The sequence below is a fragment of the Rosa chinensis genome, chromosome 7 (genome assembly GCF_002994745.2).
Source record: "Rosa chinensis cultivar Old Blush chromosome 7, RchiOBHm-V2, whole genome shotgun sequence".
Lineage (NCBI taxonomy): Eukaryota > Viridiplantae > Streptophyta > Magnoliopsida > Rosales > Rosaceae > Rosa > Rosa chinensis.
In genome coordinates this window covers 59627960-59639444 of record NC_037094.1, presented here as the reverse complement: position 1 = coordinate 59639444, position 11485 = coordinate 59627960, and the positions used below count along the sequence as shown (strand labels likewise).

Genomic DNA, 11485 nt, shown 5'->3' with positions numbered 1-11485 from the left:
TTTGGGTGTGGGAAGCACTGCCCTTGGGTAGGCCCTGGTGTTATATGCCTTGATATAGTCTCAAGTATGCTTAACTATCTTAACCAAGTTATTAACTTTTTGCTTTTTATGTGCTTTACAAATTCTCATCAAATTTGTTTCCTTGCGTGAAAAGTTATACTCTATCTGCATTGTTTAGGCTTCTTCAAGCTGCCACATCTAGCTTTTCTTCATTTTTCCCAGAAAGAGAGAATTGCTAGCCGTGAAGTTGCCCATTTTTTAGTAATTGATTAAAACACATGATATATTTAATATTGGTTTATGACCGATAGATTTGGCTGCTTATTGGACATTCTGAACTCGATTCAATTTTTTTTTTTTTTTCATTTCGATGTGATAAAGATCATTTCAATTTTTTTTTCTCTGTTTTTTTTTTTTTTTTGAAATGGTGAAGCCAATTTCTAATCCGTCAATCTAACTACCTCATGTGGCAGCACAAATAGGGATGGGCTCGTGAAACCAAAAACCGAAAAAAAAAACCGCACCAAAACCTGAACCGAAGCTGAAAAACACTGAATCGAAACCGAAACTGAATTACTGTTCACATATATGTAAAACGGTGTCATTTTGTTTGGTTGGTTGGAGACCTAAATGACCTAACAGAGACTCTCTCGTCACTCGCTGCCCGACATTTTCACTTCTTTCGTTTCAAGCTAAACATTCTCTGGCTCTGCACTTTGGGGCTCATCGCTGCCGGAACCCCAACCCTCCATCCGCCGTCGCCACTCAATTTCAAAGACGCGAAACCTCACGTAGTCATCCGCTTTCCTTCTTTCAGTCTCTGAAAGGTAAGATCGCTCCCAGCTCCGTCTGCACTTTGATTTTCAACGATCTGAGCTGATGTTTAAAATCTTTCTATGTGTGTAGCTGCTGGAGCTCCGAGCGTCTGCCACCAATCAATTTCGAAGCAAAGCTCTTACTTCTCTCTCGATCTGAGCTCACCACCCCAGTAATCAAATCAACACATCTGGACGATATTGTCATCTCCCTCACACCTTCGCAGGAAATCTTCCCTTCTCGCCGGTAAGCAGGTATTTTGAGATCACAATTTTGAAACTAAAGATGCTTCTTCAGTCCCTAATTGATTTCTCATTCAGCAAAACCTCTCAAATTGAAAAAGTTGTTGATTATTTTGAGATTATTGATGGGGAGATGGATGAAAAGGTAGAAGCTAACACAAAGAGTGTGAAAGATCTCTTGTATGACCTTTACAAGGTGTATGAAGAAGAGGGAAGGGGAAGTGGTGTTAGTGAGGTTAGTGGAACTCAAGCATCAAGTGAGGGGGGTGTCTTCCTCAAGTAAAGGTTGTACGGAGTTAGAAAGGAGGTTGAAAGAGAAGGAGCAAAGGAGAAGATCAAAGAAAGCCGAGATCATCAACAATGATGTGGATAGGTATCTTGGAGATCTTATTGAAGGTGATGGTAAAGACTTTGACTTGTTGAATTTGTGGAGGGTGAATGGAGTATGTAAACGGCCTGCGTTGCAAAAGAGATTCTAGCTATTCCAGTGTTTCACCGTAGCTTTGGAATCTTCTTTTAGCACAAGTGAGAGGATTATAGATCCAAATCGTAGCTCCCTAAGTCATAAAATGGTGGAGGCCATGATATGTAGCCAAAATTGGCTTAGGAGTGAAAATGTGTTTTTACATCATGTGTCTACCATCGAGGAGATGGAGTTGTGTGAAGAAGCGGAAAGAGGTAATTGTTTCTATTTTCTTATTTAATATTTTTTGGGTTAATGAAGTTGCAATTTTTATGTTATATATCATTGTATGTATTTCTTTTCTAATGTTTTTCTTTTTATTATTCTCTTATGCCAATGTAGAATTGCTAAAGATGCCATATGGAGCTGCAGTGGGGAGTAGTCGGAGTGATATGTTACTTCCAAAGTCGAAGACTTCATCTTTCCGAGCTTGAGTTCATGCGGCCTCCTTCATATGTTGATATTTGTTCATTCTCTTTGTGATGTTTGTGGTGTTAGTGAACTTAGAAACATTTTTAATTTGTGAGGTTAGTGTTGATGAGTTGATAGACTTTATAAACTTTGGACTCTATATTTTTTGACCATTTCATCTGTTGATGGATTATATTGTTGATGGACTATAAATTTTGGACTAAATTATTTATTTTGAAGCTTTGAAGTTTGAATTATGAACTATGGATATGGACTATGGAGTATAGATTATTGTCTATTGAAGTATAAAGCATACATTAGTGAACTTGTAAACTCATTGTTATGGATTATTATTATAGGTTTGAAGAAAAAAAAAAAAATCCCCAGTTAAAATACCAAAGAGGTAGAGTAAAAATATGTTTTACCTAAAAAAAAAAAAAACGGAACTCGGCCGAATCTAACCGGTCGGTTCGGTTTTCGATTTCAACTTCTCAAAAATGAAAAACCGAACCAAACCGAACTAAAGTCCAAGTTCGGTTCGGTTTTCGGTTTGGGCTCAAAACCAAACCGAATCAAATCGAACCCACCCCTAAGCACAAGTAACGTAACTACCACACATGATTGACTCATAATATTTATGAATTGTTCGGGATTAATGAGAAAATTGTGGTTGGTTTATTTGCTAAGAGTTGACAGGTTCCTTTCTTTGTATTTGGAATCTTGACAACTATCATATTTGGGCGTTTAATTTTCAGTCATCATAGTTAATGAATTACAAGTACATGAGAGTTTGGTACCATCGAGAGATGTTAGATCAATCTCATCATAACTCTATCAGGCTATTGGTGAAATATGTTGATGCATGGGGCTAGAGTCCTCCGTCAAAGAGTAAAAGAGCTCCTAAGGGAGTATCAACAGATTGTACCACCAGAGAACGTTCTACATAAGAGACTAAAAAAAAGCTGCTGAGGGAGTATATCAATAAATAGCTATTGCACCACCAGAGGACGTTCTTCTTCTTCTTTCTCACAAGGTGTAAACAGTTTAATGAAACAATCATCATTGGTGAAATAAGGTTGGAAGATTTTGATGGGCAGATGCCCTCCATCAGAGAGTAAAAGAGCTCATGAGTGAGTATCAACACATAGCTATTGCACCACCAGAGGATGTTCTTCTTCTTCTTCTTTCTCACAAGGTGTACACAGTTTAATCATCATTGGTGAAATAAGGCTGGAAGATTTTGATGGGCAAACGCCCTCCATCAGAGAGTAAAAGAGCTCATGAGGGAGTATCAACAGATAGCTATTGCACTACCAGTGGATGTTCTTCTTCTTCTTCTTTCTCACAAGGTGTACACAATTTAATCATCATTGGTGAAATAAGGCTGGAAGATTTTGATGGGCAGACGCCCTCCATCAGAGAGTAAAAGAGCTCTTGAGGGAGTATCAACATATAGCTATTGCACCACCAGAGGACGTTCTTCTTCTTCTTCTTTCTCACAAGGTGTACACAGTTTAATGAAACAATCATCATTGGTGAAATAAGGCTGGAAGATTTTGATGGGGCAGAAGCCCTTAACCAGAGAGTAAAAGAGTTTCTAAGGGAGTATAAACAGATAGTTATTGCATCACTAGAGGACGTTTTTCTTCTTCTTTCTCACAAGGTGTACACAGTTTAATGAAACAATCATCATTGGTGAAATAAGGCTAGAAGATTTTGATAGGGCAGAAGCCATCCATCAGAGAGTAAAAGAGCTCCTGAGGGAGTATCAACAGATAACTATTGCACCACTAGACGACGTTCTCCATCAAAGAGTAAAAGAGTTTCTGATGGAGCATCAACAGATAGCTATTGCACCACCAGACGCAGTTCTTCATCATCTTCTTTTTCTTCTTTTTCACAAGGTGTACACAGTTTAATGAAACAATCATCATTGATGAAATAAGGTTGGAAGATTTCCTGAGAGAGTATTAACATATTGTTATTGCACCACCAGAGGCATATCATCATTGGTGAAATAATTAAGGCTGGAAGATTTTGATAGAAGTGTCACGCAACTAATTTCAATCACAAATAATTATAAAATTTCAATCAACATAAGAATTCTAGGCGTGATGGTTCGGACATCAATACAAAATACCACTAATATGTTTCCTTTAAACAAGGCAACCAACAATATCTGGAACCCTCAAATACAGACTCGTTCTTTAGAGTCACATATTACATAGCACAAAGTTTACAAATTAAGTTGCATTAACAAAATAATAAGTAAACGCTCCTCAGAGCTTACTACACAGTGGAAGTCTTATCAACAATAAAGCTACAAAATTAGCTTCCTATCCAAACAACTGCTACAAGAATTCAGCTTCTGCCACTATTTCCCTGACATGCAGGATTAATCCCTATATCATTGAATAGTGTATCGAGTTGCCACACAACAAATCCGGTAAGCTTATGAAAGCTTGTATGAGTAAACTCAAAATCACAAAGCAGAAACACATGCTTAAGTTACCTCAAAGGAAAAATTACCTAGAGTGACATGGCTTTCTTGTTTTTTTTTTTTCAAATTGGCTTCCTGTGAAAATCAAACAATTGACCAAATTGTATTAGTTGACTAACCAAAAAAAATCAATTACACAGCAGCAGTAGCTAGATCTATGCCATAATTTCCCCAGAAACTAACAAACCGACCTTCTAAGCATAAAGGATCAATCTTTTTCCTTTAGTTTCAGCTAAACAAGAAATTTGATATGTAAAAACATGAAAGCCGCGAAATTTTTACCCTTGCCAGCAGCTTTTTGCAACGTAGATGTTAAAAATGCTGATTGAGAATAAAATTTGCAGAGAATAATTCTCTATTTTCTCATGTATGTTTAGTAGAATGTGTTACAATTATATAAAAAGGAAAAGAAAATTCTAGAGGCTGAGAATCAGCTATACAATCAGCCTATAATTACAACAAGATATGATAATATTAATTGCCTGATTTGTAACCTATCAATTACAATAAAATCCCAACAATTAGTCTCATGTAATCAAGCTAATAAATCAATGATATTCATTGTGACTTTCAACACTCCCCCTCAAGTTGGAGCATGAATGTCTAGAATGCCCAACTTGCGTGAATGTGAATGGAAAAGCGTAGCACCTAGGGGCTTGGTAAATCTGTCTGCAACTTGTTGGGTAGATGGCGTATAGGCTGTTGCAATCACTCCCATTTGAATTCTTTCACGAACAACATGACAATCCATTTCAATGTGTTTAGTGCGCTCATGAAATACAGGATTTGCTGCTATATGTAGAGCAGCTTGGTTGTCACAAACCAACCTTGCAGGTTCTGGATGATGTACCTGTAAATCTTGAAGAAGATATTTCAACCAAGTGAGTTCACAAGTAGCAGAGGCCATAGAACGATACTCTGCTTCTGCTGATGAGCGAGATACAACACTTTGTTTCTTGGATTTCCAAGAGATAAGAGAATCACCAAGGAAAACACAATAACCAGAAACTGATCTCCTTGTTGTGGGGCAACCACCCCAGTCTGCATCACAATAACCTTTTAGCTTTAAAGAACTTTGTGATGGAAATAATAAACCCTGACCTGGTGTGCCTTTTAGATATCTTAAAACTCGTAATGCTGCCTCAAAATGGGGTTTTCTAGGTTGATGCATGAATTGACTGAGGATATGAACTGAATATGTGATGTCGGGCCTTGTGACTGTAAGATAAATGAGACGACCAACCAACCTCCTATATCGTGAAGGGTCTTTGACAATCTCTCCATCTGTTGCAGTCAATTTCAAGTTCTGATCCATAGGAAATTTTGCTGGACGTGCATCAAGTAAACCAGCATCATCAAGAAGATCAAGAGTATATTTTCTTTGGGAGATAGCAATGCCTTTCTTAGAACGAGCAACTTCCACACCAAGAAAATATTTCAAATTTCCAAGGTCTTTGATGCGAAAGTTATTACTCAGGAAATTTTTGAGATTATGGATGGCAGATTCATCATTCCCTGTAATGATCATGTCGTCAACATAAATCAAAACAACTGTAAATGAACTTTCATGTAACCGAGTGAATAATGAATAATCTGCCCTTGATTGTCGAAACCCTGCATTTTGTAAGGCATGTGCAAATTTTGAAAACCAATTGCGAGATGCCTATTTCAACCCATATAAAGATTTGTTGAGTCGACACACCAAGTTCTCCCCCTGTCGACGTAGGCCTGGAGGTGGGACCATGTAAACTTCTTCAACCAAGTCACCATGAAGGAATGCATTTTGAACATCAAGTTGATGCAACGGCCAATTGCGAACGGAGGCAATAGTTAAGAGGCATCTGACAGTAGTAAGTTTGGCAACAGGAGCAAATGTCTCTTTATAATCTAGTCCTTCCTTCTGAGTATACCCTTTGGCAACTAAACGGGCTTTGTAGCGTTCAATGGAGCCATCAGAGTTGTATTTGATTTTGTACACCCACTTGCAACCAATGGCATTTTTCCCCGGGGGCAAGGAGGTAAGTGTCCAAGTTTTGTTCTGTTCAAGAGCCAAAAGTTCTACTTGCATAGCTTTCCTCCAGTTAGGATCAAGCTCAGCCTGAGAAAAGGTTTTTGGTTCGACAAGACTAGAAATACTAGCAACAAAGGAACGGTGAGATGGAGATAACGTAGCATATGAAATAAAATGGGATAAAGGATAACGAGTACCTGACCCCGAAGAAGATGTTGACCTAGGAGCATCAGAAATAACTTGTGAGCAATGAAAATCACGGAGGAGTACTGATGGTTGACGCTCACGGGTACTACGGCGGGGCACAACTTCAGAATGAGGTGGTGATGGGTCCAAAGGTTCATCTGGAGGAATGGTAGGTGTGGCCTCATTGGGAAAGGGGTCATTTAGAGTGATGGTAGGTGTATTTGTAGGTGGAGTAGGAGGAGTTGTAGTTGAAGGATCTGTGGGTGAAACGATAGTTGGAGGATCTGCAGGTGAAGTAGTGGTAGGAGGATTTGTATGTGGAGGTAGAGTGATGGTAGAAGATGGTTGAGAGACATCAGGTACAGGTAATGGTAACGTTGCATCATGGCGTAGGTCGTGTGGCATGGTGGAATAGGGAAACAGATTTTCATGAAAAACAACATCACGACTAGAGAAAATTGTTTTAGATGTTAAATCATACAACCGGTAAGCCTTTTGACCCAAAGGATAGCCCACAAAAATACATTTTCTGGCTCGTGAATCAAACTTTTGAGAAGGTTTAGGGTTAGTTGCATAACATAAACAACCAAATACACGGAAATGTTGGTACTCAGGTGCTTTTTGGTAAAGTACTTCAAAAGGTGAATGTTTTGAAAGAAGTAATGTGGGCAAACGATTAATAATATATGCAGCTGTTTGGACACACTCTCCCCAAAAAGTTAAAGGGAGATGTGGTTGGAAGCGCAAAGCACGGGCAACATTTAGAAGATGACGATGTTTGCGCTCAACAACACCATTTTGTTGGGGTGTTGAGGTGCAAGAATGTTGAAAAAGAATTCCCGAATCATTGAAAAATGAACGCATAGAAATGAACTCAGCACCATTATCAGCACGAATTTGTTTGACATTGCGCTGAAATTGAGTTTTGACAAACGAAATGAAGGTTTTTAACAACCCTTGGGTTTCATATTTAAAATGCATGAGGTGAATCCAAGTGTATCGTGAAAAATCATCAACAATGGTTAAAAAGTAACGAGCACCATTGTGAGAAGGCTCTCGATGTGGACCCCAGATATCGCAATGTATTAAATCGAAAGGTGCACTTGTTGAAATAGAACTTAAAGGAAAGGACAACCGAGTTTGTTTAGCCATGGGACACACATCACAATGAGAGTTAAAGTCAAAAGTTATACCAGATGTTGATTTTTCCAAAAATTGGGATGGTGCGGTAGATGGATGACCAAGACGACGATGCCACAAATCATGGGTAACAGAGACATTATGTGTTACGGGTGGTGGTTGGACCGCGGTGTTTTGGGACAAGTAGTACAAGCCATTGTGATGCTTCCCTATGCCAATCACCTTCTTCGTTGCCAAATCCTGTAAGACACAAAAATCTGGGTGAAAGAGGATAGTACAATGGAGTTGCTGAGTTAATTTGCTAACAGAAAGTAAATTGACTTGAAAAGATGGCACGCAAAGAACATTGTTAATAAGCAAATTTGAATTGAGTTCTATTGACCCAACGGAAGTGATACCTACGCTAGAACCATTGGGTAGGTTGACAAAAGAAGATTTTGATGATGATTTGTCAAAAAATTTGGGTGATGACACAATGTGGTCGGTTGCACCACTATCAATAATCCAATCTTGAGATTGTTGTGATAAGGAGCGAGCGGAATGACAAGATGGAAAGAATGTACCATATTCTGTATCTGATTGAGTTGGCTCGACCTCCATGAGATTCTTTATAGCTCCACATGTGCAAGGTGGAATATCATTGTTGAACACCAGTTCCTCCCAAATAGACTTCAACTTGGAAATAAGGGCACTTCTCGAAAGCTTTGAGTGATTCGCCATGCTGAATAGCTAAGATAATAGAATAACTTTCAAAAGGTGAAAATGTCTAGAGCAACCAAGATCGGTGCTCTGATACCATGTTAAAAATGCTGATTGAGAATAAAATTTGCAGAGAATAATTCTCTATTTTCTCATGTATGTTTAGTAGAATGTGTTACAATTATATAAAAAGGAAAAGAAAATTCTAGAGGCTGAGAATCAGCTATACAATCAGCCTATAATTACAACAAGATATGATAATATTAATTGCCTGATTTGTAACCTATCAATTACAATAAAATCCCAACAATTAGTCTCATGTAATCAAGCTAATAAATCAATGATATTCATTGTGACTTTCAACAGTAGATAAACCCATCATCTGATTATTTGATTTCCTAGCGTCACGTGGATTTTGGTCTATGGACTCCAGAACCCCATTTCAATTTATTTTTTTACTTCATTTCGATCTGATAAAGCTAATTGCCTAATTTAATTTGATTCTCTCACTTTTTTTCGTCTGATGAAGCCAATTTCTAATCTCGCCGGTTGTGGTAGCATAAGTAATGTAAATACGTACAAACACGTTCGACTCATAATATTTAATTATTTATGAACTGTTCGGAACTAATGAAATTTTTTTGTTGGTTTATTTGTTAGAGTTGACGGTTTTTTTTCTTTTTCTTTTTATTTGTATTTGGAATATATCTTGACAACAATCATATTTTGTCATTTAATTTTCAGTCATCATAGTTTATGAATTACAAGTATATGACAGTTTGGTACCACCGACAAATGTTGGATCATTGATAAGAGATTGCATGGCGATCAATTCAAATTCATAAAGCCAAAAAGACGTAAGGAATTTTTTTTATTGGGTGGTTGGGGACAAAAATAGGCCGAAAACAAAGAAAAATTGATTTAAAGTAGGGCATGATTCTATTAGTATTTATTTACAGGAATTTCATCATAACTCCTCATTTTCATGAATTCAAATATGTTAATGACAATTGTGTTCTTATTTTGAACCAAGAATACTTTACCATCAAACTTTACATTGTAGTTCCTTAAAAGATGTTTTGCCGATTAGAAATGGATACGAAAGAGTAATTTTTTTCTCTAATGGTATTTGTTTATGTGAATTTCATCACAACTTTTTTTCCATGAATTCAACGTGTTAATTCACATTTAGACATTACTGGAAAAACAAAATGTTCCCCTATGAGAGCGAGAGCTTTTTCTCTGTCTCTCTTTCAGCGCTGACGAACCCAAGATATAGGGTTTTGATAGTCAATTCGTTTGGCTTGCACAAACACTATTTATCCTCGTGTTGCATGTCCAGTGTTCTCCTTGCGTTTGTGGCTCTCCTCCATTCAACCTTGTGGTTGTTGCACCCGAATTTCGTTGCTTTGTCGCTGGCATTCCCCCATTACGGGCTTTGCATGTGCATCCCTCGGATCCATTGGTGGTGATGGTTGGTTGCGCAGTGATTTGGTCGAAGCAAACCAGTCATGGAATTCCGGGTCCACGTAAGGGAGGCGACAGGCTGCGATGCGCCAATTGGTTAGCTTCCGGTATCATCCTTGGTTCAACAGGTGGTGCTTGGAGGGATCGGGTTGCCTTTCAGATTGGCTTCTGTATCGAAAGTTGTTATTGGGTCAGGCGTGCTCAATCCATAATGCTTCAGTCGTTGCCTCCTTGGGGCGGTAGTGAAATGAGCAGGGGCCTGGACCAGAGCCTGATTTTTCTTTTTAGTTTTGTTGGGTCTGGTATGGGTTGTGGCCTTCAGGCCCATTCCCTCTTTGACCCATATTTGGGACCCAAGAGGTTTTGTATTAGTGTGGTTTTGTTCCTATGATTTACTGATTTAGTGACCTCATAGTCACTCTTTGTACACTCTGTTACACCGATATACACTGATGTCATTCTCTAAAAAAAATAATTAGAGATTACCAAGTTTTGCTCTAATTATATATCCTGATTGCCCTTTCTTATTCCACACCAAGAATATTTATCATTGAGCTTTACATTGTAATACTTATGTCAAGTTTTTACTCAATTTGATGAAGAAACAAAATTTAATTTCTTCCTATATATCATATTGTTTACATTAAAATTATTTAAATATATTTGTTGTGATCTTCCTATGGATTGAAGACACTAATATGAGTTTTAGAAAAAAAAAAAAAAAAACAGAGAAGACTTCTAGCTAAGATTTCTAGAATCTAAGAAAGTCTTTTTAGGACTAATAACCTCTTCTTGTAGAATTTGGAACAAGAGCTTACTAGAGAGCATGACATCATTCGTGAGCAGGAGGCTTTGTACTGGCAACAAAATTCAAGGGTTAAATGGCTGCAAGACAGAGATAAAAACACTAAAAAAATTTCATATGTCTACCATGATTAGAAGAAGAAGAAACAAAATTGAAGGTCTCCTTGATGTTCATGGGAACTTGTACAGAAATCTCAATAATATGAAGGATATTGCTGCTAGTTTCTTTGAGAGGTTATTTTCCTTCCCGGGTGTGCAGGATTCAAGGTTTATCATTCCTCCTCTTTTCCCTAGATTGGGGAGTGACATTCAATGGATGAATAGACAAATTACAAGTCTTGAAGTGAAGTTTGCTTTATTCAATATTGAGGCCCTTAAAGCACCTGGTGGTGATAATTGAATTTCCCTACTATGTTCTATCATAAATATTGGGATATCAGCTCTGATGAGGTTTTTGAAATGGTGATGCAGGCTTTCAACACTAGAAATAGGTTCATGCAGGTCTCAATCACACCCTTATTACTCTTGTTCCTAAAGTCCCTAGTCCACAAGATATGGCCTTGTTAAGACCTATTGGCCTCTGCAACACATTATATAAAGTAATCTCCAAAGTTTTGGTTGCTACAATTAGACCTACATTACAATACATTATCAGTCCTAACCAGGCTAGCTTCATTTTAGATAGGCAGATTTCAGACAATATTATCATCACTCAAGAAGTTCTTCATAAATATTAGCACTCATAT

The 11485-nt window shown here is 37.8% G+C and overlaps 1 protein-coding gene across 1 annotated transcript; it reads right to left on the bottom strand.

The window, feature by feature from the left end:
* Positions 1 to 5015: 5015 nt before the first annotated feature.
* LOC112178295 (uncharacterized mitochondrial protein AtMg00810-like) lies at positions 5016 to 5960 on the bottom strand. The gene has a single exon (XM_024316454.1). The coding sequence runs from the start codon at positions 5958 to 5960 to the stop codon at positions 5016 to 5018; it is 945 nt and encodes a 314-aa protein (XP_024172222.1).
* Positions 5961 to 11485: the final 5525 nt, after the last annotated feature.